This window comes from Cottoperca gobio, chromosome 9, assembly GCF_900634415.1.
Source record: "Cottoperca gobio chromosome 9, fCotGob3.1, whole genome shotgun sequence".
NCBI classification, from domain to species: domain Eukaryota; kingdom Metazoa; phylum Chordata; class Actinopteri; order Perciformes; family Bovichtidae; genus Cottoperca; species Cottoperca gobio.
The window spans coordinates 5607449-5635028 of NC_041363.1; the positions used below are offsets into that span (position 1 = coordinate 5607449).

Consider the following 27580-nt stretch of genomic DNA (forward strand, 5'->3'; position numbering starts at 1 on the left):
TTGGATTGAAAAGTCTGTGGTTATGGTGGTTTGATTAAATTATTCATTTAAACAAAGAGCCAGTGCACTAACCATGATACTGTTTACTGCTCTGGGATCTGTCTGCCACGTAATAACATTTCCTATAATATCATTAATGAATGAAAGAAAGTTATGGCTTGCATAGTCAGACCTGGACATAAGACAGAAAATAATGTTAAAGCATTTATGAGGTGACATTTTTGTTTTCCGGGGTACAAATTTGACACTAGACTTTATAGTGGAAATAATAGTTTACTGAATAATACAGTTAAGTTCACAGTAACAGTCCACTGGGAATAAACCATCATGGTGTATTTGCAAAATAAAGTACGGGTAGTAGTGTTTTTCCTTTTTTCAGAATAAAAGCCCTCATTCGGGGAACAACAAGTTCACAAGCAACATCTCATGTTTACTCTAGTTTAATGTAATGTAGAATATTGATTGTCATGTCTGGCATGTGTGCTAAAAATGTTACATCTAAAGTTGAATCCACACCTAAATATTTCACTGTTCTTCCTCTAAAAGAAAGACGGACGCTACAGTAGCTGTATCAGAATATAACGAAAACAGCTCCCGTGGCAGGGTGGCCTGTTCGAGGATCTGATCTCTATCACACTCACTGACCTGTTTAAGGGAAAGACACAGTACAGACACTACTCGCTCTACGGGAAATGGCTTAACAACATGTCCTTATACAGTCTGTGTGTCTCACAGATATGTAGAGAAAATGTGAGTGATTTCAAAATAACATTTTTAAAAACAAATTTGGCATCTCAAACATCCTGACACCTGTGAGCCAAATGAAGTCGCACCAAATGGGATCATCTCACGTAATCGTTACTTCTATTGTCTCAGTTGTATGTGTGGACATTATATTGTTACTTCATATACATGTGACTTCAGGAGTGGCTACATCAAGTGTAAGGACATTTTAAATATGCAAAGTACATCAGAACCAAACATTTAAGTTGACTGGCCATAGCACCAAACAAAAGCACATTGTTTTGTGTAAAGGGACCAAAGCAACATTAATATTACTTTTGCTCACTGTACAGGCAGCGTTGTACTGTGGCATTTCATAAACTCACGGTAGTCTGACCTCTAACGTTAATGTCACCGCTACGTTGGAGATAAATTGCTTCAATAAAATACAAAACGTCGATAAAAGCAATATCAAAACACATTACATTCAGGTACTGTAGATTACACTACAACAAGCTTTTTTTTGCATAAAAATGTGTGACCCTGACTTAGGTCCTGTACAGTATCTCAAAATATAAAAGCTTCTTTTCACATTTAACAACAAGTGGATGCAGGCCATGCAAGAGATTGCTTGTTATCTACATACATGCTTCAAACCCCCCCCGCCACTCTTTATCGTCAAGTATCTTAATCTCTCCCCGGCGCTGTGGAAGTCGGTGGCACTCAGAGAATACAAAAAGATTAAAAGTGGCTAAATTCCCTCTGCTCTTTACAGCGGGAAGTACTAAAAGCAGGAAGTACTAAAAATCTGGAAGAGGTTGCACCCTCTGGCCACTTTTTTGTCCCTGACAAACAAGGGGGAATATTGGATGCTCGCTCGTGTTGGTACATGATGCTTGCCCCCCCCCTCCCCTTCAAGGATTAGTACTGGATCCCAGTTGGTGTCGAGTCTAGGGATTCAGAATGACACTGGTGCTGTCCTCTTTTTCTCTGCGCTGGAAGGTGGCGTGAGCCTGCTCCAGATCCTCTATCACCGCCAACAGCCGAGCAGCAACGCTCTGCCCAGGCTTCACCAGCTGAACGTTGCATTCTGCACCATCTGTGAGGCAGGAAGTGTACAATGCTATCAAAAAAAAATAGATAATCATGGCGATAACACAAGGCCTTACACATTCATATAAATCCTTCCACCGTGGCTGAAAATGTACAGTTTCCGTGCAGCTGCAGCCTCACCTGGATGAACGTCAGAGTTGATCTTTTCTTTACTGCTGGACGTCTGATCAGCGTCTGGCATCTCCACATATTTTTTCCTGCAGTATCAGGCAGAAATGATATAATAACTATTCTCTAGAAGCTGCTTTGTCTTGTCATAGAGTGACAGTTAAACATTTGATTGTATTATCAAGCAGCAGCCGCAGAGCATTGCATTCCTGTGTTGCAACATTGACCTCTAGTGTCCAATAAATAGACTGCGTGCAGGTTGAGGATGTTTCCAGACTGTTTCTCCACCGACCTGAGTTTGTCTCTGCCCTGGAGCAGCTGCTTGTATATGGTCTGCGTCTCCCCGTCGGGGTCCAGCGGGTCGCTCCAGTCCCCCAGAGTCACAGCAGAGTGGGTTCTACTGCAGCCTGTAACTGAGAGACACAAATCGATTCACAACCTTCAAACAAACCCCAAAAAAAGTCATACACACAATGACAAAGTGTAATCAGATGTATCTGTCAGACGGTGACTAAATGTAATTGATCAGAGGAAATTGCATTATGAGTCTCAGAGCTCCTTCAACCCCTGACGCACCAAAAACATGGCAGCTACAAATTGAGGGTTTACTCATTATAATAATGAACCGCCAGGAGCTCATGCTACAAATTCGTCGATCATCAACTAATGCATGTTGATGGACAACACTGCTCATGCACTGAGATGCTGTTAATTCCTACAGATCCTTCTGGAGGGCGTCTTGAGTGTAATTCGTGTAGGTTGGATAGTTTAACTGCATCCTGAGTCCTAATGGAAGGATTTAAAAGTTTGTGCAGCTTTTAGAAATAATATAAGGAGGATTACCAGCACGGTCCGCCTGCAGGCAGCAGGTCCACTTGCCACTGCGATGAGCCCCCGGGTGGAAAGAGGGCAGCATGCGCTCGTTGTAGATGCTGACTTTCCTGATCGCCGACAGCCACTGGTTCAGCTCATTCACATTCTGCACAGACACAAATACACCACGAGCCGTTAATTCTGTGGTCTATTAAAGCCACGCTGAAATCACAGCAGGAGAAATGTCGCTGTTTTAAAGTAATTTAGTAAAAGTAACTAATAATCTTTGAACAATTAGAGTAAATGTTAAATGAAATCACGCTTTATGTTTTACAATGTCTTTGCATTAAACTCAATTAAATGAAAAATGTGATTCTACTTTTTCAGTAAAACAATTATTTGAACTTTTCATCCTGAAACATCAAAGTAGTGGAAATAAAAAGTTATTTCACGCCCGAGCTAAAGATAAAAAATAAAAACATTTCCGTGACAAACTGAAAAAGGTCAAGAACTTTGTTGGCGACTGACTGGTGTCAGTACCAATGCACCTTGCACTGGATGTACATGGTGTGCAGCTGTCCCTCGTTGTCCTGGGTGATGACCTGCATTACATTCTGCTGCTGAAAGGCATTTTCATCCACCCTCTCCACGGCACACACGCACTGAATAGGGATTGAGGAGCGCACCTGCAACGATTCAGCCACACACAAAAAAAAAACCCCACACCAATTAACACAAGTATGCAGGCTGAATATGATGGATCATGCTTTTTACCTTAGGCGGTGTACACATGAAATAAAAAGTGACATTTGAACACAGAGCAAATTAATGAAGCAGTATCTAATACAGAAATATGTTTGCACACATTAGGCTAGGAGGACCAGCGTGAGACGAGGAGGAAGTGAAGATGAGATCAGCATCGCGGGAAAGGCCACTTTAAAGTGTAAATCAGCCACTTGCAATGGGAGCTTGTTTCACGGAGACTGGAGTGCTCCAACATTGAGGAAAGGGGCCAGGACATTGTCTGCGATCTGATTTGCAATGTTAGCATGAATATCCACGGCCTTCAATTACCCCTCGCCTTTATTGTGGCCACACAAAAGCCGAGACCGGCTCAAAGAGAGAGCTTTTACTGGGCTAGAGAGCCTGCTGCCCTCTCCGTCTCTCTCTTTCTATCAGTCTCGGGCTGGTAAATGAGAGGAGATGATTATCACAAGGTTAGGCACCACATGGTAATAACACTAATGAGCTTCTCACAAGGAGATGAACACAAATACAATAAAGCGAGCCAGGGGATGTTTCCTCTTTTTATGGGCCAAGTTAATAAACGTCCTTCAAAAAAGGGACACAGGGGACTAATTCATCGAGTCCCTTTTTCATGACTTTGATTCAAAGTTTACTCATTTATTTTTGGCTTGTATATCAGACAAGGAGAATAAATGACCATTTATCTGGCAGACATCACTTGTTTTTGTTTTTTAACTACTTAGCTACTTAGCCAAATGAGACAAATAAATGTATATACATAGTATAAAGCTAGAACTTATACTAGTTCAGTACCAACCTGCCAATCAGGCGTCTTGGCGTAGGACAGCGTCTCACTCGTCAACCAGAAGTAGCGTTTCTTAACGGCAAAGCGGGACAGCAGTTGGGGTCCCTCTGCCTTGTGTTTGTGGAGGAACCCCTCTTTAACAGTGACTGAGGGCATGAACACGGCCCTCTGTGGCACCTCAGACACTGCAGGATGAAGTTGAGGGAGTTTTAAACAGAGAATGTAGAGGAACACTTTGCAATGCACATGTAATGGCATGGTCATCCACACAAGGTGGTGCTGCGTCAATAAACAAACGCAGTACAAGTCTTATTGAAGGCACCTCAGCCTCCTTCATCGCCACACGAAAGACGGCTTCAAAGAGGCATAACAAGCGACCACTTCTGTTCTGCAACTCCACCTGAAGAGCATTGAATGTCAAACTGGCCTTTAAGAGAAAAGAGTGGGTTTGATGCGCAGGAGGCGGCTGAAACATGATATATCAGACGAGGAAGAAGTTTCACAACAACAGCCTGACTGACTAAAGAAAGACATGTTGGGTAACCAGTGTGGCGTGTACAGACACCTGCGGCTTCTCACTCCAGCTCCCTGCCAGCTCAGTAACCGTGTCATCTCTTTTATAGTCTTCCAGCTAGTTATGAATATTTTACTACAGCATTGTTTCGCTTAATCCTGATATCAGCTGGGAGATGCTCTGCTCTCTCCCTGGCCGATTAGTTCAGCAGCATGAACCTGCTTTAAGTTCAGTGGTGTGTTCACTACTGTCGGCCTTACCAATGTCATGATCTATGTCAATCAACTTGTCCAGGAAGTCTTTGACGGAGGCCACACTGCGGAGGATGATGGGGTGAAGAGGCGCCATCCACTGCTCCTTTCCGTGACCCAGCTGAAGGCCCAGGTTCCCGACACTTTGCAATGCCTGGCGACCATAAACACACAGTCAACACTTGCATCTTCAACACATCAAATCCCCAGTAACTGACAGAACTCAGTGCGAGTGACTGCATATCTGAAAGTCGGGGATCAAAAGGGTCCCTGAGGCCAAGCATGCTGTGAGGCCCTTTGTCTGGCCCACACCTGGCCTAGGGCGCGGAGGAAGTTCCTCTCTGATGCTTGGCTTTGAACCGCAGACTGGCCGCAACACACACAGAGGTAAAAATAGCCTGTTCCCTTTTTTCTGTAGAGGATCCATAGCAACAGCACTTCAGCACCATGGACAGCAACCACAGAACCCACACGTTGGAGAACAACTAGCTTTAGCTTTTCTTCACAAATGTGACCATGACGCAGCTGTTTTTAATCAAATCCAAAGTGTTTATGCGACAGTCATGACAGGCATGGTGAGCTCTCAGTCGCAACTTTGTAGACGCCTTTCTTGACAGTCACAAGGAAATGCTTTCGATTGTGTCTTTCGTTGGTAATTTGATCTATTTCCCCATGAAGCAGGATGTTTGGGCATAATGTGAGAAGGTATTGTTCAAGGTTTAAGTCACTTAACGACACTTAAACCCTCTACCCTACTTGATGTAGTTTGTGAAGCAACCCACGCCGAGACGTGCCGTGCATGATCTTGAGTCGTCACAAATTCCTATAAATATAAATGATTTCTAGCCTCTGGGATGCTAAATCAATGTTATAGGATAAAAGGTGGCCTCGCCTCCTGTTGCGTTGTGCGTCGTACCTTGGCCAGCAGTAGCAGCGTTCTGCTCGTACGCGTATCGGCGTGCTGATCCCTCAGCTGGAACAGTTTAGGTGTGAGGATTGCAGGAGCAAAGAAACGCAGGAAAAAGAACCCACTGATGGCCAGATACTTCACATCCTGTAAACATGAAGTTAAAAGCTGTGGCTGAAAATATAACATGTTAACGATAATGCAGAATGTTGAATCTCAAATGCACAAGCCCCGGCAGATACATCCAAATGTTTCCAGCTGTTGTTCTTTTGTGTGTTTTGCTCCAAACTGACCTCGTTCTCAGGTTCAGCAAATTGCTCCTCTACTCTCTTGTGGAGCTGTTTGAAGGCCACTCTCATGACAGGGGGACACTGATCGACTGAGCCCACGATTGATTCAATAATGCTTGTTAAGTAGCTCTGCAGCATCTCCACACTGCTGTCCCGCACCTCCGCCTCTGACACTGCACCCTTAAATGAAATCCGTCTTCAGGGAGAAAGAAAGATAGCGTAAATGACTGGATCTATAGAGTATACACAATCCAAAGACAAAGTGCCCTGTTTTGTGTAAAGATTAGAAGCTTACGATGCCTCTTAACAGTATAACTGATATCCCCTCTGTTCCTGATTATGTCATTACATGTGAGAGAATGCCGTGAGGTCGAGTGCTGCATTGAAGATGTCCAGAGAGATATATAGACAGGGAGTGCAGACAACAAACAAGGTGATGGCAGGCAGATCTACTGCAGACATCGGGCACATTAGATCCTCGATCGCCCTCCATGTCAGAGATAGACATCTCAGGGGGCTCGTAGCAGTTGCCAAGCAACAGCCTTCCCCCTTTTTACATTCCTTTTTTCCCCTCACATTGATGTCTTCCTCTCTGGGGAGAAGTGTAAAGGAGGTGGGCAGTCTCCTGTGGCAGTGTTTCCATTTGACCATTTTAACACAGATTGTTATTTTTAGGTCCGTAGTGAAGAGCCATCAAGAACGTACTGTAGGTCTGCCTTACCTTGTGCGGTTCAGGTCGATCTTACATGGGTCCAGCTCGATATACTTCTTCTCATCAAAGATGCGGTTGATGATGGGCTTCAGCACCTCGTGCAGATACAGCATGCCGACCGCCTGAAACCATATGTTGAGTAAATCTCATTTGCATCTATGCTACAGGGTTTGTTTACTAAATATGTAAATATGCATAGTGCAAGGGGACCATAAGACATGAAACTAACTGGGTGTACGTTTAATAGAGATGGGGACTGTTCAGGAAGAAAATAAGCAAAGATTGATCGAAAAAGGTTAGAAATAATTAACAACCAGATCGTGCGTTCACTCACAGTAGAGACAGAAATCAATCACTTACAATAAAACAACAGATACGACGACGCACCTTCATGAACTGTTCCATGGCTTTGGAGGAAAGTGAGTTGGAGCGAAATAACGTGTTTGGATCAGCTATGAGAGCAAAACAGAAAATAGATTTGATTAGGTTTATAGTAAAAACATAACATCTCCACATAGTTTTAGATATTTATAATTGAAGAACAACAACACTGGCTCTGACGATGAACCACAGCGTCCCTGTTTCATGTCATTCTCCATCTCTCTCGACCCTCATTTCATGTCATCTAACGCAGCACCGACGGAGATGGTCGTGCCCACGTCTTTACAGAGAAGCGGCTCCATCGACGCATCCAAGATCAAGCTGTTGTTGACGGGCGGACGGGCGGACAGAGTGCAGGACTCCGGTGATCAATGATGCTTAGTGCTCACACGTCAAATTTGAAGGACAATATGTTACATTTCTTATGTTAAAGATGGCCGCCATAGTGTCCGCTCAGACAATTCAGCATTGTTCTTCTTGCTGTTTACATTCACCCTGATGCAACATCATGAAACTAACGTCTCGTTTCTGTTCTGTCTTGCAGTTTGTTGACAACACTTGCTCCTTATATCTCTCGATTGCCCGTTATCTAGTAAAGGCAAACAATGCCTCCAAAAAGTGCACGCTAAGTTTGATGTATATTCCAGAGCAGAAACAGAAAAAAGGATCCCACCACTCTATTAAAAGCGTAATGAAGCAACATGTCAGCTTTCACAGAAACCCCCTCATCAGCCACATAATCATGCTTGATGAAAATGTTTTACAGTGCTTCATTAAATTCACTGAGAGCTATTAATACAGTGTGTGGATCATTTGTGTTGTTTCTGCCCTGCTTGTGGTCTGGCGTGTACACATGCGCTCTTTTCTGTTTGACGTAAGTGTATTGCCAGGATATTGATCTGCTTTTAGAAACACCGAGCCCAGGGTCACAACTGAGGGAAGACTAACATCGCTGCAACGTCGCTTGAATCCTTCAAGATGGCGATACTAGAATATCTACAATAACAGGACTGGGTTGTCAGGTACCATGTGTCGGCTTTAAAAGATGGGGACGTGTGGAGAAATGCAGCCCGGTTGGGTGTAGCGTTTCCTTTTCTTTACCCCTGTGCCCAACTTTAATATCTGGCTGCATGCGCCATCTATTCCTGTTCAAGCAGCTACAGTTTGGATCATGTGGAGTTGCTATAGTAACGTAGGCACTATGATTATTATCTCAAACTACACCAACTAAACAGAACCCAAAGGCCAGAGCACAAATCTGTGGGAATTAGCAATAGGGATTTGGTGCAGAGGCGAAAAACATGACTAATACAGACCACACAGAGAAGCCATGACTGGGGGGGGGGGGTAAATAATTGACATTAGGGTAGTAAATATAGTGCTGGTAGACTTGAACTGCCCACGCACAGAACATGAATGTTCAGAGACCTTGATGTCAACTCAGAGTTTAAATAGAAGCAGCCCTCAGAACAATAACTGCCTCAAACTCTGACGAACACAAACTCTGACTAATAGATAAACTTAGGTCTCACGCACGCTGTGTCTTATGTAATCACCGTTGTTACATGTGAAAGCCTTTGAGCTAATATATCTTTCTTTAGTCGAGTTCAGCCCTGGTACCATGAAATGCCATCTTTGTTGATTCATGAAATTAGTAGTAGGCTGTCTCAGCATGAAGCTCGTCTGCATACATCCGCTGTCACCTTTAGTAAACAGGGCTGTCACAATTACGCTAAGCATATTAATGAGATATCTATTGAAAGAAAAGAAAAATAATATATCACTCAATTATTTTTTGGGGGCAAGAACGGAAAGAAACTGGATTATTTACACAATATTAGTTATATCGCAAAAGCCCTATTTCTGAACATTTTGAACAGCTCTGGTCCTTTAATCTCACTGGTGTGGTTGACCTCCCGGGTGTTAAGGTAATCCAGGAATGGCACCACGAGGCCCTGGCCCAGGTAGATCTTCACCAGGGTCATCGCCACATCCTGCCGGCTCTCAACCGTGTTCACCTCCTCCAGCATGGTCAGAGCACTGCTGTCCTCCACCTGGTGAGAAGAGGACTCGGGTCATGACATTACTGACACGGGCAACGGCTTTCGTCTGTCGTCTGAAAACCAACGCAGATTAATGAGGTCGAGGCAAATGCATATCGGTACAGAGGAATGGTGACGCTGACCTCTGTAGGGGAGATGACTGACTCCACCAGAAGGTGAATGAGGGGCTGATAATACACCGACGGCAAGATCCGATCCTCCACCAGACGCACCTTCAGACGCAGTGCTCCCAGCTTGCCTCTGGCAACAGAGGGAAATACCACAGAATTAAAAAAAAGACACACCTTGATCTTATCGTGAGGTAAAATGGCTTTAAAACAATATCCTGGAAAACTGGCAGCAACCAGAATATTATGTGGAAACGATGAAGCTCCTACTTTTGCAGATAAATGCATTTAATAATTCTTATTTCTTTATATCTTAGAAAATGTCTATATTCTTGTAAAATGAAACACTGATAATATCAATATTATAAACAGGCTTACCAATGGAGGAATGACATTGGTAAGAAAACTGTCCAATATCTTTTGCAATGACATTTTGTTTCCCTGAGGTAAAAGTAGATCTATACTCTGCAGCGTTCTCCACTCAATAAAAACACTTTAACGCTGAGTCATTTCCTAATGAACCTCTTTGACGGTATCCTTAGGCAGTTCACTCAGCTTTCTTTGTTCTAAAATTAACAGAAGAACAGATGCCGTCAGAGTCCTGGCTCTACACCTGAAATTTAAGTGCATGAAAGAAAGCACGGAAGGGAACAAATACTTTCCTCGAGTGCATTTTAAAAACACTGATTGCTGCTCGATTTGAGGCTTAAAAAAATTCCAAAAGCAAAAGGCTTGAGTCTGAGTTCTACACAAACACACATTGGACAAACAAACACACCCATAGTTCTCACCCAGCATCAACCTCATTGTTTCCCAAGGGAAGCAAACGAAACCAGCCCTCTAACGGCGGTGTCTTGTGCAAACAAGCAAAAGGGATCTCCACCTGTGGGAGGAAAGAGCAAACAAGGATACAATATCAGATACATACCACTGCAAAGAATGCTTCACCTGGAAGTACAATCTATGAAATATTATCAGAATTATGCGATGCTCACCTTTCCCAGAAAGTCATTCTTGCCCACCATGTCCCAGTCCCACACCTCCACAGTGACGGCCCCCTCCTCGCTCAGCTCCTCTGGGTCCAACTCCAGCTCCAGGGTCTCTCCCCAGTGAGGGAAACGGGTCTTCTTGATAATCTAAAACCCAGCAGCTGTTAGGAAATCCTAAAACCTTACATGTGTACAGTAATATGAAGTCAAACAATCAATACTGTACATTCACTAGGGCTGGGCAACACGTTGATATATTAAGTGATGTTCTAGCTGTCCTATTATTTGCCCTTAGTAGTCATTATATCATAACTGATGAGTATTTATCAAAAGTCTCATTGTGTCAATATTTCGTGAGAGCACTAAAAGTCAACCCGACAATATCTTCTCCATATCGAGGTATTTTGTCAAAACAATGGCGATATTTGACGTTTTCTCCACATCGCCACATCGCCCAGCCCTAACATGCACGCACGTAGAGCTTACCGAGGTCTCTGCACTGTGGTTGTTGAAAATAACTCTTGTAAATGGATCCGAGGTTCCAGAAATGTCTCTTGGAGCCAAGTCTCTGTGGGTATCACCAGACCAATAGACAACACAGCTGATCAATACACTCGAGATGCTCAACAAACTCAGATGACCTGTTCTGCGACATACATTAGTTATGAAGGGGGGAGGGGGGGGGGGGGGGGGGGGGGAGTACAAAAAAACTCTGCTTTTCCACTTGACCTTAATCGTTCAGACTATTCACATTCATCCGAGCGTGTTTAAATAATACAGTGTCAAATTCTGATTGACATGCTCATTAGTGCCCTGCCTGAGAGGAAGAGATTGTAGCCTGGGACACACAGATGGGACAGCGAGTGGTGTGATAGTGGCAGTATGACTCAGGAGGGGAGTGTGTGGAGGCCTGCGGGGTGATGGTGATAAGATTTCAGCGCTGGCCATGCCAGCTTTTACTTACAGCAACTTCTGATTGATGACTAGTTTAATCAACTTTAAAACTACATGGGTGTAAACACATGCTTTTACAGTGCTGCACTTTTTCCTCACAGCAGTCGCCGGATTTAAAGCTCTCAATTATGTTACCGGGCTTCAATAACTTGACATCGCAGGCTGATCTTCTCCGTGTCTTTCAGCAGCTCCAGGCTCAGATGGATCTCTCCCTGGACTTCTTCATCGGGGTCGACTTTCGTCAGGTTCAGCCAGCAATCCAGTCCTGAACATAGAGACATTTCTTTGATGAAAACAACACTTCCTTCAACATTAAGAGAGGATACTAAACACGGAGAATAAGGATTCATTGTGACTCTGATGCACAGTCAAAAGAAACTACAGTATGATCCTTGAGAGTCTGAAAAACATGTCAATTGTGTGATATTCTTTTGTCAGTCATGTCACATTCAATGTTCTGTTTTATTATTTCAGAAATATCGCACATAAGCGAGGGCACCATGTCAAGGCCAGACTGTGAGAATAATCCTGTGCGGGAGTAACTGACTCAGTGCAGCAATGAATCACACGAGTGGAGGCCAGGCGGCTCTCTGGAGAGACGCATCAGTATGCAGCAAACAAACCCTGGTAAACACTTTGAGCAATTTAATAAAACTACAACTTCCTCACGACATACCATATTTTAAATGCCGCATGTCTTGGCCAGACATACGGCATTTAAAATAAATAAATAATAAATAAAAAGGGTTCATGCTGAGGTAAACAGTGTGACTAATTCCTTGAATGCGAACGCCTCTGTGAGAGAGCGAGACATTAAAAGGTTTGAAGCCGTTTGAAATGCTTTGGTCGTGCTCCTCATGTCACAGCGCTGCGGGCTTCAGCACAAAAGGATGACCAGAGTTTATGCAGACAAGCACCGTGAGAGCCATCGTAATAAAGTATGCATCAAAGCGAATGCTGATTTTATCGCCTACGAGTTTACACAACTCAGCTCGACTCTCAATTAACCGTAAGCAAATGAAATGTGTGAGAGAGCACTGAGAAACATTCCCAGAGTCTCCTCGATCCCTCAGACCTTTGATCGGGTCAGGGGACGCCGTGTGTGTTTAACCTCTGACCTAAGGTCATGCAAATCCCAATACAAGAACTCTTCTGTCCTACCTTTAGCTTGAGATCCAATGGCTTCTTTGCTCAGAGTTATCTTTCCAATAACATCATCATGGCTGCAGGAAGAAGAAGAAGAAGACGTTATCAGATGGACGCTATTGAAAATACTATCAAAGTAGTTTGAGAGATAAATGAGGTGAATTTGACGACAGACTGATTCGAGTACAGACGGTCACAGGAGGGAACGAAAACAACCTTTAATCACTCAATCTGGACAGCCATCTGCCTGACGATGTTTGTTTACTCAAAGCTTGGAGTTTTTTCCCAAAACATTGAAACTGTACATGAGGTTCATGCTGGCTCATTCACGGCACGTTAAGCAAACAGTGCCGGCTCGGAGGACCATAAATCAACTGCCGAACTCCGTCGGACAAGAGTAACGGTTAAATATGGAATAATGTTGAATACAGCTTTGGATGACAGAGTTACCCAATCGTGTCCTCGTCCATGACGTGAAAGGAGAGCGAATGGAAGCCCATCGGGAGGTGCAGTGTGTACTCTTCACCCCAGAAAGGACTGAGGTTCTTCCACACTGTGGCGGTCCTGAAAAGAGAGGTTTCACATGCTTGCTTACCAAACCTCACGCAGAAACATAGGACATGAACGTATGCAACACTAGAAACCAGTAGAGTAATGGCAGGAGTTAGAAATCGTTGTAAATGTGGCAGCAGTAAAAATGCTGGTTTGTGATTCACTGGACAGTTTTACGTGTTTGAGCCCCAACATTATTCAAATAAAACAATCTGAGAAATCCCTCTTTGGTGGATCTGCTCACAATTTAGCAACATTTGCATCATCGCAAACATTGGTTAGCTTTAAGGGAGTATGTGGTAAAAAGGTTAGGAATCACTGCACCAATTAAAATGTTCTGTGTAAAAACCATAGCAGGCTCCAGGTGGGATTCAGCCTTCTGGATATATCATTTTATAAGAGCTCTTGAAGCTAAAAAGCGTTTTCCTATGAGGACGAGCAGGACAGTGTGTTGAACTTCAATCATTTTTTGATATCAATTGAAATGTGTCCATAACACCCAGTATCGAATAATGCCAAGAACTCAAAAGTTGGCACTGAATGCCTGGTCAGGCGTTTTAATTATTCGATGAGTAGCTCCTGATTTGGATTATTATTTTGCCAATTTGAAACCATCTAAATAAAGAAAAAACAGGTTTAATTTCCTTAAAGAAAGATATCTTAAATATTTCAAAGAATAGCGCCAGGACAATCTTTGAACCCTGTATTGTTATAATAAACATTTTTCTCTTCTTGAGAGTACTGTACCCATTATTTCCCACCACAATCTTCCAGTCACATCATCCATGAACATCACACCGGAGGAGTCAGTTGGCCAGTAACACTACGAGTACCAGATCATTAGTGTGAGTGTCTGCAGTGAATCATTGTGCCATTTTCCCTAACATGCCAGATGGATCAATAGCCACTGAATTCACCCCCTAGACTTGCACACAACAACAACAACAACAAAATAAAGAAATCTATCACATAGCACCACTTGGGAAAGTATACCGCACTGCATAGCTGCTTTTGAAAATAATACAAATAATTCTACTTCTGAGGATTAAAATCATCTGTAATTTTGCATTTAAACTGAAAACACCTTGGAACCAGCTCCCAGCTTGCTGAAACCAGGAGCTCCCTGCAATAATTGATGCACCCTCTCCATGGTTACCTGCGGGTGTTTTAAAGGCCACACCAGTATCAGGTTCTCTGCGTTTGGAGGAGCCACGCTGAGGGCACAACCACCCTGATCATACGCACGCTACATATGCAGAGTACCGGGAGCACAGCCAGAAAACTAACTACTGCAAACATCCCAACTGTGATGACAGACATTTAAATATGAGCACGCTGCAGCTTCATATATCACAAGACACGTGTCATGCACATCTTTATTTATAATCAGAGAGAACTCACCTGGCCACAACTTCATTGTCAACTTTTACAATGCAGTATGGATCACTGGTTCCGGAGCTTAAGATGACAAGAAAAAAGATATGACAGCATGAGACATATGAGCATGGTGAATATGCTTCATTTAATGTTCCGTTGTCTTTACTTATGCTGAGGTCAATTCGAGTAGACAGACCTGACTAGCTCACCTCTAATTCCTTCAAACAGTCTAATGTACAGCAGACAATAGCCCATATCAGACATGGTTTCGTTTGAAGTCTAGGCTGAACTTTTCTCGTATCTAATTACTCTGATAAGTAGTTATTAAACAATGTTGAGGCTGTATTTATTCCAAGAGATAAGCACAGAAGCGCATGCCTTTCAGAGATTACTTACACGTCTTTGGCCGGGAGGTTCCTGCCCTCGACAATTCTAAAATAAAGAGATGTGTTTTTGGCCATTTTTAGTCGAGTAAGCTATTAATCCAATTTCTTCTATGTTGCCATACGCCCTCTTATAAATAGTGCTCTTCCCCTCTGCAAGTGAGTTTTCTTCATTTCATGGCACCTTCGGCGCGTGACGGCGAACAGCCCACCAGTAGCGCGCGACTCAGGCGTGCATGCAGAAGCACCAGTCAGTCAGTCAGTCAGTCCAGCAGGTTGATCACTGTCGGCCACAGTGTGGGCAGCTGGACTGTGTTCTGACGTTGTCCAGCTTCTTCTTTTAAACCAGTCAGATGGATGAACCGTCAGAAATGTCCATTCTGAAACATGATCGCAGAAACTGCAGCACTACAGATTATTTGTTTTCATATCTGACATCGTTCACAATCTGTTTTTTTGATTAACTGAATTGCCTTTTTTAATAAATACGCTGTCGTGCTAATTTATAATACCCGTAAATGTATGGTTTTACCTGGCATGTGTCTGTCCTCAGGAGAGTCACCTTCTGTGATACAATGCGCCACCTGGTGGACATATTGGGGTACTGCACGCGCCATTACAGACAGGCATCTTGACAGCCAGCCACTTGGGGTCCTCTTCTGAGTGAATGGAAGCTAATACAAAAACAATCACTTTCCTGAAGTCAAGTTGGTTTAGTAACTTTAACCGCGTTTTGGTAACTTACGAACAATATTAGATGCAGGCTAATGTCCAATAGATAACCTACATGTCTAGTTTCGGAGAACTTTTACCGGTAAAATAGTTAAATTAGCCCAACTGGTACTTTTAGCTAGCTTAGCTGAGCGTGTGTTCATCTTTCCAGTTAAGGAGATGGATGTTTATCCCGGAGTCACTGACGGCGATGCTACAAAACACCAAGAAAGACATTACTACCTGTTATCTGAACTGCAAACCTTAGTCAAGGAGTTACCAAGGTAATGCTACTTTACCTCCAAGGTAGACTTCCTGTACAGGGTTCAGAGGTTATCCGTTTTAGCTGTTGAAAACAAAATCGAGATGACTTTCGTATGTTTTGTTTTTCTCAATGGTTAGCTCCTTCCAGCAGCGGCTATCCTACAACACGCTGGGGGACCTGGCTCTAGCACTCATCGATGGGACAGTCTATGAGATTGTGCAGGGGCTACTGGATATTCAGCACCTCACAGAGAAAAATCTGTACAACCAAAGGCAAAAGCTGCACTGTGAACACCAAGGTTGGTGCTCTGCTCTCTCTCTCTCTCTGGGGAAACTTGCTGTGAGTACTGGGGGCCTGTGACCTGGATAATTAAAACCAGGAACCTATCCTTCAAATGTAGCCTAATTAATTCAGGCTAACATATTTCATACTCCTGTTTTTATCTCATCCAGCTAATTATGTTCTTTGGAAACAGTTTGAGGGTTGATTTGTGCGCTCTTATTTTGAAATTTAGGCAAAATTAGTGGAGAGTTGAAACCATGAGCAGCATTCATATGATTAGCATGTGCAAGGATTGGTGAGGTTGAGCCATGCACTTTTAAGTGAACATTTAAATGTACAAATTCCTATTTTAATGTTAAAATAAATGCTTTATGTTCTGGCTCCATTGGTCTTATTAACAGTTATTTTAGTTGAGTGAATGCATTTTTGCTCACAGTCTTGCAAACTAAATGTGGTTTGGTTATTTATTTGTTTGCAAACTTGTATTTATTTATATCATGCACAGGTGAGTTTTCATTGTGAAGATTTAAGTGTGATAATTACAGATCATGGTGAGTTTACAATAACCCACATGTTCTCTTTATATCAACACTCTTTGATTATGTATCTAATAAAGCAAGAGAAATAGAAATAAGTTAATGTATCATGATCCAGCTAACTGTCAATACGTTTTCCCTTTTGCGAGATTGGGTTTAAGGACTTGCTGCTCTGACAGTTCCAGATATAAATTAAGCCAGCTTTGAAGCCAATGAAAATCGAGAGACATAATTGTAATAATAATAATTGTAAGTGTGATGCTTGACTGGTTTTCTTCTTTTTTTGTGTGTAGTACTCAAACAAGATCTTGTACGAAAACACAAAGATGCTCTGCAGTCATGCAAGTCTCACAACCTCACGCTTCTCAAATCTAACCAACAAGCAGAGATAGAGGTAAGGCATTGAAATCCCTATACCTATGATTACTAGAAGGTCTGTTGCTGTATTCTGTTTGTTTTCCTTAAAGGTTTGTGTTGTGTTATCAGCCTCTGGAAATCCGTGTGCGAGAGGAACAACGAATGATGGATAAGAAGATTGTAGCAGAAATGGATCAAAAAGTGATAGACCAGCAGAACACCTTGGAGAAAGCAGGAGTCCCTGGATTCTTTATCACCACTAATCCCCAGGTAAACGTTTACACCTGTGTACTCGCTAGTTAAAATGCATACTAACATCACAAATGGTGTAGTAGCATAGGAAACATGCGCTTTGTGATGCAGGCAAATGTCCAGCAGATGGCGATGTACGTCCTAATTTATTGCTCTTCAACTATTAATTGTTATTTCAGGAGCTGACGATGCAGATGAACCTACTTGAATTGATCCTCAAGCTTCAACAGAAGGAGTCGCAATCTGGATTTTTTTGAAAGAAAGGAGCCTAACTGTGCCAAAAGAGGCGAGGGGCAAGAACAAAAACATGCAACAGACCGCGTATCGCGTGTGGCATTGTTCTCTTAAACAACATGTTTATCACTTGTTGTTATAGGTGTAATATTCACCATCAAAACCCGTAGGAGACGGCTGGTTCTCGAGCGAACAAGTAAGACGATTGCAGTCGTGGACGAGAGCAGATTGTAAAGCACTTAGATGCAATGTCACACATATTCAGCAGAGCATTGAGGGAGAGGGCTCTGCCAGAAATGAAACGGTAGTGGGTCAATGCGTTGCTCCAAGACACAGAGATGGCTGTAACTGGGATTACTGTTGTCACCTTCCTGCAGTGAGTCTCTCCATGAGTGCCTCTTGATGCCTTTGACTGTCAGTTTCCGTGTTCTGGTTGTTTTGAACGCTATTGTAACATATTTCCTTCATTTTGTTTCCCATGTTTTTTCTACTTTTGCTACTTTATTTTGTACAATCTGTTTATTTTAATTGTGTTAATACTAGGGTGGTGGCTAATGTTTACTGCCCCACACAAATAAACAAATAAGTGACGATGAACAACTGAATTAATATGATTTACATATGAACAAAACCAGTATGGATGGTATCAGTATCAATATGTGTACGTGTTGATTTGCCATTACATAAATATTTTTTGTTATAAAACAAATGTTTCAAATGTCTTTTGTGAATGAATTAGCAGACATTGAGTTATGTTATTGTAAATCATAATTTCAGTCATCTGTGTAGTATTGGGTTTCAAATGATGACTGATGTGCACTCATGTGGACCCAATTAAAACATGCATCTGTTCACCTATTGAGAAACAGGCAAAACAAGGCCTGTTCTGTCTTAAACTGAGATAGATGTTTACCTAGACTATAATTATTGTTATTATATGCATAGGTTGACCATAGCTGACTGCTCCATAGTTGGGCACCTGACTACATTGTGATTAACTGTGTCCCCAAATCTCCAGTTGGCCTCTTGGAGACCCTCCGCACACTACAGTATGTGCCCTTGCAATTTATATATTGTGTCTTGCATACTTATCTACGTATGATTACATTTATATTGAGCATTCAGCTCATATTACTCTGCTGAGCCAACCGGCTCCGGATTACGCAGCTGTAATACGGGTGGGGCGCAGTGGGGAAGCCCTCTGAGTATAAAGGTGCCTGCGCCTTTAAGAAGCAGCGCAGGCGGTGCATGTTGGTTTTATTCCTCGGCGCACCTTCTGCTCCATCACCAGACGATGCACCCCGGCAACTTCTCACAGCACCGGACCTGCAGCACAAATGACAGGACCTGAACAACGAAGGTAAAGCGATGATTGCATTTCTTTTTGTTATTACTGAGGTTTCTCTTTTTTTTGTGTGGTTACAAAGGGAATCCTGTTAAATAATTACACCTGCTGAATGAATTAGGAGTGCGATGTCGCTCTTCATATCCAGCACATCCAGGAGAAGTCTTAACGATCCTCTTTCGCGTCTGTTTCCATTTTGTTTTAAATAATTAATTTGGCATTACAACGACGCTAATTCCATTCGTCGGCTATTCTCTCCAGTATGTGTTCATGGATATAAACTGAAGAGTGTAAACGAATCTTGTTGTTTTTGTCGGGAGGGGTTTATTTCTAGTGGGGAATAAAGCGTTACGTAATTGTAACGGAGGCTTCCTGTTGTCGCCATATGCCTTATCGAGGGCAGGATTCGGATGTTGCACCGCCCAGACCAAGAGGATGAATACTGGCTCTCACTGATGAAACACATTGTTGGCAGTCAAACACATCAACAACACATCACTTACATCTTCTATCGTTACAGTATGTGGAGCTTCATTGCTACACATCAGCACACCGGACGCCTTGTAGATGACGTGGACTGTCCTCAGTGATGGCCAGTGCCACACATGCAGGCCTCATTGCTGAATACGATACATAAACTTAATGTGGGAAACAGCCAGATAGACTACATCTTTAAAAGTCTTCCTGGTGTGTTGTATTATTTCTTTTTATATGACTTGCTGTTTGTACAACTACTTACTAAGCAAAGTGCTACACTGCTATTACAATCATAAATGTAACATCTACTGCAGATCCTTCACTTATTATGTTCTGTATGTAACAGTATGTCCAGATAAAATAAAGACCATAAAGTCACTTAAATGTGGAATACACTGTGTGTAGGTTAAACCCTTACGCCTGCAGTAGTTGTTCCTGTTCTCATGTATACCTTTGTCAATAATGTGCTCTGTCTTGCAGGTACGCTTGATAGACAGGTAATGGATCCAGTTTGACTGTTTCAACACCTTCCTGCCCAGCTGGCCTGTCTAACTCTGTAGCTATGGCAACTTGTCCGAGAGGCTGCACCCCAGCGGTGCAGCTTTGTCAGAAACTGAACCGACTCAAGACACTGGATGATGACATGATGGCCACGTCGCTGAAACGCTGCCTCTCCACCTTGGACCTGACTCTCTTGGGAGTCGGTGGCATGGTGGGCTCTGGGCTTTATGTCCTGACAGGAACGGTGGCTAAAGACATGGTTGGGCCCGCTGTCATCGTATCCTTCATTTTTGCAGGTTTTGCGTCTCTACTGGCTGCCTTTTGTTACGCAGAGTTTGGAGCACGCATTCCCAAAACGGGATCTGCCTACATGTTCACCTACGTCTCTGTTGGAGAGGTCTGGGCGTTTCTCATTGGCTGGAATGTGATTCTGGAGAACATGATTGGTGGCGCTGCTGTGGCACGTGCCTGGAGTGGCTATCTCGACTCCATTTTTAACCACGCCATCCAGAACTTTACGGAGACGCACATTATGCAGTGGAACGTGCCCTTCCTTGCCCATTACCCTGACCTCCTTGCAGCAGGGATTCTAGTCGTCGCCTCATTCTTCATTTCCTTTGGAGTTCAAGTGTCCTCTTACCTTAACCATATCTTCTCCGTTATTAGCATGGCTGTCATCATTTTCATCCTGGTATTTGGCTTTATGCTGGCTGAACCAGCCAATTGGAGCCAGAAAGAAGGAGGTTTTGCACCTTTTGGGCTATCTGGAATACTGGCAGGCTCAGCTACGTGTTTTTACGCATTTGTGGGCTTTGATGTAATTGCATCCTCAAGTGAGGAGGCAAAGAACCCACAGAAAGCTGTCCCCATTGCCACCTGCAATCTCCCTCGGACTGGCAGCGGCAGCTTACATCCTGGTCTCCACAGTGCTTACACTAATGGTACCCTGGCATTCACTGGACCCCAACTCAGCGCTGTCAGATGCTTTCTTCCGCCGGGGTTACAGTTGGGCTGGAGTTATTGTGGCGATAGGTTCCATCTGTGGTAAGTGTCAACTTATAATGGAGAAGTTAGAGACTAAGAATAATAATATAAACGGGGCTTTTAAAAGTCAAACAACTTTATTGTCTCTAAAACAGATGTCTGTGCGCATACGAGTAAATGTCTGTGCAGCGTCTGGTTCTGGTTCTGGTTCTAACTGTAACCGCAATATTAAAGATTTATTTATTTTTGGGGTGCATGTTTAGCTGTTCCTGGTTTTTATAGTGTTTGCTACTGATGGCAACCCTTACTGATGAATGCTCGTGCATCATGTTTAGTAATGTCTGCACAGTGCTATATTTTGACTAATGTTCTGATAATGACTCTCTTTTCCCATTTCTAGCCATGAACACCGTGCTGCTCTGTAACCTCTTCTCCCTCCCTCGGATTGTGTACGCCATGGCAGAAGATGGGTTGTTCTTCTCCTTTTTCGCACGGGTCAATCCCGTCACCAAAGTCCCCGTCAATGCTATTTTGGTGTTTGGGATCCTTATGTCCACCATGGCTCTCGTCTTTGACCTGGAGGCCTTGGTTCAGTTCTTGTCCATCGGCACCCTCCTGGCATACACCTTTGTGGCAGCGAGTATTATCGTGCTGCGCTTTCAGCCCGACAAAATCGGCTCCAAGGGAACCGCTTCCACATCTCCCAACCCCAATGCTGAGGCTTCCCCTGCCCCCTCCGAGTCTCAGACCATAACCGAGGACAGCGGGGAGCTGAAGCAGTACGAGTCCTTCTCTGACAAACTCCAGTTGGTGGAGAGACAGGCGTCGGGAGAGCGGCGCGGGGCGGGGCAGCTGAAGGCCTTCTGGGAACCGTATCTTGGGAAGCTGCTGGGGGACTGTGAGCCGGGCGAGGTGGTGGCCTTTTGCGTGCTCACTCTGATAGTGAGCTCGGTCTCCCTCTGCGTCGTGATAGAGTTTGGAACCAAACAGCTGCAGCTGCCAATCTGGAGCTTCACGATGCTGCTGGTGATTTTTAGTTCAGCTTATGTTCTCAGCCTGACGCTCATATGGCTTCACGAGCCACAAACCAACCGCAAAACATTCCAGGTGAGCTCCTTTTATGGTTTTATGGTTTTACTGTTTGCGCATCGTTACCGATTTCTCTGTCCTGGCAGCAACATACATTTAAATTATGCTCAGCAGTTTAGATTGATACACTTGTTATCGTCGGAGTATGACGATGTTTTATTGTTGCACAGGTACCTTTGGTTCCATTGACTCCAGCTGCCAGTATCCTCATCAATGTATTCCTCATGATGAAGCTCAGCTATCTAACCTGGATTCGATTCACTGTATGGATCGTTATAGGTAAGAAGGCACCAGAACATATTCCTGCAAAAAATGCATCTTTTGTTTAACTTAAAATTTGACATGTGGATTTATTTTAGGCACTGGGTGTAAAACGTCCTCTTTACACGATGATGTTGGTTACTTAAAGACAGACTAACACTGTGTACATGACCTGAAATTAATGTTATCTCAGTAAATAGTTAGAATACACATCATAGAATCTCTGCGTAGTGAACTTCATGTACATAACAAACATGTTCTGCACCATATAAGGTAATGGAGAACGTTTTCCCTTTGGTCAGCAATCCTCAGAGGGTGTAGATGGTGGTCAGGTAGCGTTAATGTCCTGTCAGTAAGAGGGGTTCACTGGGGAAACATCATTAGCTGCATTAGCTTGAGGATTCTCTTGACCAGTAAACCATTTAAAGACTATTGTCACAAGTCGCAGCAAGTTAACGAGATGCACACGCATGGATTATTACACTTGGCAGGGTCTTAGGCTGGGCTCTCTCTCTCAGAACGTTTCCCTGGAGAAAGTAACGGCCACTTACCTGACTTAATGCTCACTGAAGGGAAGAACACGTGGGATTTCTTCATTTATCTCGGAGTTTAGGTGGAGTTAAAGCCAAGTCATCAAAATGACACCAAAGAGTGATATCTAGGGCCGTCATCGGGTCATGTTTCTTGACCAATACTTTAGTTTATGACTAAATATCCGCTAGATCTATAGATTAGATAGAGTTTGCAGGGAGATAATCAAATATAAAAAGCCTTCAACATTTCTCAACAAACAAAACTTCTCTCACTACTCATCTGTGTACAGCGGGCCTTTAACTTTTAACTTCTGCTGATGAGTGATTCCTGCTTTCCCCTCTCCAGGTCTCTTTGTGTATTTTGGTTATGGGATCTGGCACAGTAAGGAGGGCATGCGGGAGCTGCAGCCCAAAGACATGGCCGCCCGGTATGTGGTGCTGCCCAGCGGCAGCCTGGTAGAGACGGTGCAGCCTGTCCAGCCCGAAGGACAAGCGGACACCTCGGGGCAACACATCAACCCCTCCGCTGCTTCGACAGCTGATGAGTACGCAGGAAAGAGATGATGTGTGACCAAATATAGTTATTACTACTGCCTGGTATTTTCTGTTGTGTCCCACTCATACGCTTTACTATTACTAGTGTCTCTCTGTATCTCACTCCCGTTAGCGTGTGACTGGCCTGCCACAGTCTGTACTCGTTGCTCTGCAAATGTAAGCACACCACAGGATGGGATGCACGCTCTCTGTCTCGTTGTGACGCCTATTTGTATATCTTGTAATACTCGAATGTACAGTAGAGAGCTTTATCACTGTCCTGTATACTCCTAGCAACAAAGTTGTGTTATATCCTTTTTAAGACCAGCTCTTTTCTTGCAACCTCGCCAGTTTATCAGAATCCACACGGTTATAGGTTATATACGGTGCTTTCTTTGTGACAAACCTTTTAGTTAAGTATACTCAGTGGATGATTTTTAAGAAAATGCTATTACGGATCTGGAGCTGGAAAATCAGCGTTCACCAAAACTGTCATTTTTGAAGATGTCATTTGAAGCATATTAAGCATTCATACGTTGCATGTTTAGTTTTTTTTTTTAGCTAAGCAGAAGAATGCACAGACTTTTGTGAGTTTACATTTTTGCCTTCTCCCCCAAAGCCTCAGGAGAAACTACAGGCTCTAATACTTCCTCTCAGTCCAGCTCCTTTTGGTACTCAAAGACTGCACTAGTGGTTTCTGGCATATCATTTAATCCCATGTTCTAAAATATGTATTTATTTTTCTATTATTATTACTGTTCTGTTATAGTTTTTTATACAGATCTCACTAGCTTAATTCTTCTCTGAGTTATCACTGTCCTTTGTGCGTGTCTCTGTGTCTGTGTTGTTATGTGTTTTGCATGTTCCTCTATTAGTCTCCATCAGTAATGTGTGTTCACCTTTTAAGTGGCAGACAACACTTCACTTAATCTAAATCTCATCCCATGACCCCGTTCTTTTTTGCGTCACTGATCTCATGCAGTCTTTTCTCACGCACACTTAGACAGCAGCCCTCTGCCGACGTCTCCCCGTCGGTATGAGATTAGAAATCAAAGCACATTTCTTTTGACATTTTATCACCACTTTCCGATTATAACCTGAGAGATAATTAGATCATTGGATATATAAAGCAAGCACAAACCTACTGAATGTGAATCTTAACACACAGGGTATAATATTGGTTGTCAGGCAGATTTTGGATGTGCTTCATGTCTCTGAAGCCTCCGTAATCCCAGCAGATTTGCATTAGTCCCTGCCGCCAGTCTGCAGTTTGACCTAGATTATTGAAAGGCACACATGTGAGAACACTACACAGATAACATTCCCACAGCCTACACTTGTAACAGTGTCAAGTGAACGGCTTTATTTTTTATTACATAGGTAAATGTACTTATTCCAATAAATTCTATTATTCTATTCATTTCAGTTTGTGTTTGCATGTGTTGCGTAAGAAACCGATGGCCTTAAACGTGTTGAATTCAATGCATTACTGGTTTCCAAAGTTAAAGTACTCCTGTTGTAATGATTTAGTTTTACTATTTTGTTCTGTTAGATAAAAACTCTTACACGGGACCTTCTAATTATTAAACCAAAACACAAACATGGAAGAGAATGTGTAGTAGGAGGCATTTTGGCTTTATTTCAGAGACTTTTGTACAACTTTGCACACTGAAGACTATTGTCATTTTGGGTTTCACAGTTGCTTTGGATGTCGGGGGCCAGTGACAGATATCGATACCGTGGTGCTTCTTTAAGCTAAACATTCTCTCACTTCTTTCTCTGTCTTCTTTTTTGCAAATTATAAATGATCCAATTCTTTTCTTACTTCTGAATCGTATTGTACTCTGTACTTGCACATTAAGTTCTCAAATCTTTCTGTTATAGTGTATGTCTGTATACAATGCAAAAGACTGTATTCTAAATGAAAAATAAATGTTTTGAAGCAGCATTTACAAAAAGAAATCTAAATTGTGGAATAATCTGACTGCAGGGAATCACATCTGAATCACAAATGATGGAAATAGTTTTTTAAAATTGTTTCAGAAACTAAAATATTCACATAAAGAAGAAAAACAAAAGACAAAATGAAATGTAAGGAATTATACAGGATAAAACTGACTAAAGGTTAATTTATATTATGTTTAGTTATTTCTATAATGGTCATGACCTGCACCAAAACACTGCTGTGCTCCTGCTACATAACAGACTTACATAAGAGTTGTGACATTAAATGAATTAATTAATAATTAATAAATAAAAACTATTTTATAAAGACAATTTTTACACCTCTTTTTAAAAATTGTAATACCTCATATCATCTGGTAAAATGTTCCAAATCTTAGCGCCCACATATTGAATATCTCTTATAATAATGATAGTATTATATCTACGCTGGTCTCGTTGAATGTTTAGCATTTATACACATGACTTGCTGCTGAACAGAAAACAGCGAGTTGAAATCTTCTAAATTGTTTATTTTATTGTAATATAAAATGTAGCATATGCTCTTATTTTGTACACGCTGCTTAGAAAGACCACGGTCATTTTCTTCTACAAACCTCTGGCCTTTTTATTTACCCAGACAAACTTCAAATAAGTGCAGGTTACAAAGGTGTTATCAATAATCAGTAATAATTCATGAATTATGTACATGAAGAAACGTCCTTTTAGAATAGACATGACTCTTCTCATAGTCGGTGTTGTCGAGTGTATATTTTCTGCTCTTGATTAACTTGAATTAATCGCTTTGTCAACTTCAATTACATGCTTGACGACACAGCTGTATAGTTAACCCAATTTAAGGATTAACCCTGAGGTCATGAGCTGTCTTTTAAGAGAATGAACACATACGTCAGGTGTTCGTTCAGGTAACACTGGTGAGATATTAGAGATGATTAGTGATGTTAAACAGGTTTTTTGCAGTCAGTTACCGACACATATTTTCTCCTATCTGTCAGGTTTAAGAAAACACGGATACAAGAACAAATACAAGATGTGTTTGACTTGAGCGGCTCTGACACAAGCTGACTTCCAGGGGCTCCCTAGGCTCAGATAACACAACTGAGTTCATGGTTGTCTCAAATTACCGCTGCAAAACAAGCCTCATGCATGACGTGTGGTGCAAACACACACATGACAAGCGAGAAGCGTCGACTCACACTGATCCACGGTGTGTGTGTGGTCTTGATCTCGGAGCACTAATTAAAGACTAACTGCCAGAATATCTTGGGAGGAACTGAACACAAAAAGGTTTCTATTTATTCAACCGACTTTGAATCTTGCGAGGGGGATGTTTCCATGGAAACGTCGCACTCTCAACCTTTATCAGATAGAATCTATCAACATCTGTGTGCCGTGAAATTGTGTGTGAGACGCTCGAGGTTGTACACGGCGCCCGTTTACTCAGAGCCTGGTGACTCATCTGCTGCGAAGGCAAACTATTCAGACACATCCAGCATATCATATATCCAGAAACCTAATATACAATAGACATCAATACCCTATTTAAAAAAGCAGTTTAATAATAGTCCTCCTTATACACTGGGGTCACACTTCATTAGGCACACCTGTACAATGTAGTGCAATCAAATGTAATAATTCACTCTGCAGTAAATCTTACTTTCATGACACTTGTGATATCAACTGGCAAAAATTAGAGCTGCAACTAACGACTGTTTTCATTATTGATTAATCCGCCAATTACTTTCTCGATTAATCAATTAACTCAACATAATGACACATGTAGTGGTAAAAGTTGTAATCATAATTGTACACAATGACCATGTAAAATACCAAAAGCATTAGTGTTAGTGTGGTATATAGTACAATAAGCGTGCCCTTATGAGCCATGTAGTTGTGGCCAAATATCCTTAAACGAAGCTGTGTCCTTTCTTTTTCCAACGGTGAAGATTGCTTTCTGTTTGAGTGCATTTACGCATTTCAGGGTTTCATTTTTTTCCTCTCGTTCAAGCTTCTGGAGTGAGAGAGGGAGAAAACCACTGCGTGTGTTTGTGTGGCTTTTAGCAGCAGTGGAGCCTGTGTTGAGGCTGAGGGTTTGAAGGTGAAGTCGCAGAGACGAGGGGGAGGCGGTGGACACACGATCCTCTGACCTGGCTGACTCCAGACCACTTTCCCCTTGTCTTGGTTCCCTCCCTCTGTTAACGTGCCTCAGCCCTGTTGCACTGCTGCTCTGCCTGTGGTCCAAAGGAGACATCAGGCAACACAGCGCGGTGATTAATCATTTATTAAATGTATGCATAATGCTACCTGTGTTCAAAAGTGAAA

At 42.6% G+C, this 27580-nt stretch overlaps 3 protein-coding genes across 9 annotated transcripts; 2 read left to right on the plus strand and 1 right to left on the minus strand.

The window, feature by feature from the left end:
- Positions 1-259: 259 nt before the first annotated feature.
- rasal1 (RAS protein activator like 1) lies at positions 260-16218 on the minus strand. Of its 7 annotated transcripts, none has more exons than XM_029440460.1 (23): positions 15946-16214; positions 15468-15609; positions 14949-15272; positions 14577-14633; positions 13074-13187; positions 12639-12700; positions 11613-11742; positions 11010-11091; positions 10530-10670; positions 10326-10417; positions 9550-9667; positions 9265-9418; positions 7344-7435; positions 6993-7105; positions 6275-6467; positions 5991-6128; positions 5084-5228; positions 4322-4494; positions 3306-3443; positions 2788-2923; positions 2237-2357; positions 1957-2033; positions 260-1822 (listed from the first exon to the last, which is right to left on the minus strand). In XM_029440460.1, the coding sequence occupies exons 3-23, from the start codon at positions 15011-15013 to the stop codon at positions 1674-1676; spliced, it is 2490 nt and encodes an 829-aa protein (XP_029296320.1). In that variant the 5' UTR covers positions 15014-15272; positions 15468-15609; positions 15946-16214; the 3' UTR covers positions 260-1673. The 7 variants fall into 7 exon arrangements, with proteins under 7 accessions (XP_029296320.1, XP_029296318.1, XP_029296317.1 ...); XM_029440458.1 differs by having other exon boundaries at positions 14949-15315; XM_029440457.1 differs by having other exon boundaries at positions 14949-15335.
- dgcr6 (DiGeorge syndrome critical region gene 6) lies at positions 15546-18169 on the plus strand. The gene is made up of 5 exons (XM_029440468.1): positions 15546-15930; positions 16049-16209; positions 17023-17123; positions 17216-17356; positions 17518-18169. Exons 1-5 carry the CDS (start codon positions 15827-15829, stop codon positions 17593-17595), a joined length of 585 nt encoding a protein of 194 aa, XP_029296328.1. The 5' UTR covers positions 15546-15826; the 3' UTR covers positions 17596-18169.
- Positions 18170-19956: 1787 nt separating this feature from the next.
- Positions 19957-26543, plus strand: slc7a4 (solute carrier family 7 member 4). The gene is given in 5 exon segments (XM_029440465.1): positions 19957-20772; positions 20774-20939; positions 21280-21986; positions 22139-22247; positions 23109-26543. Coding segments are annotated over 5 exon segments (2016 nt in total). The 3' UTR covers positions 23327-26543.
- Positions 26544-27580: the final 1037 nt, after the last annotated feature.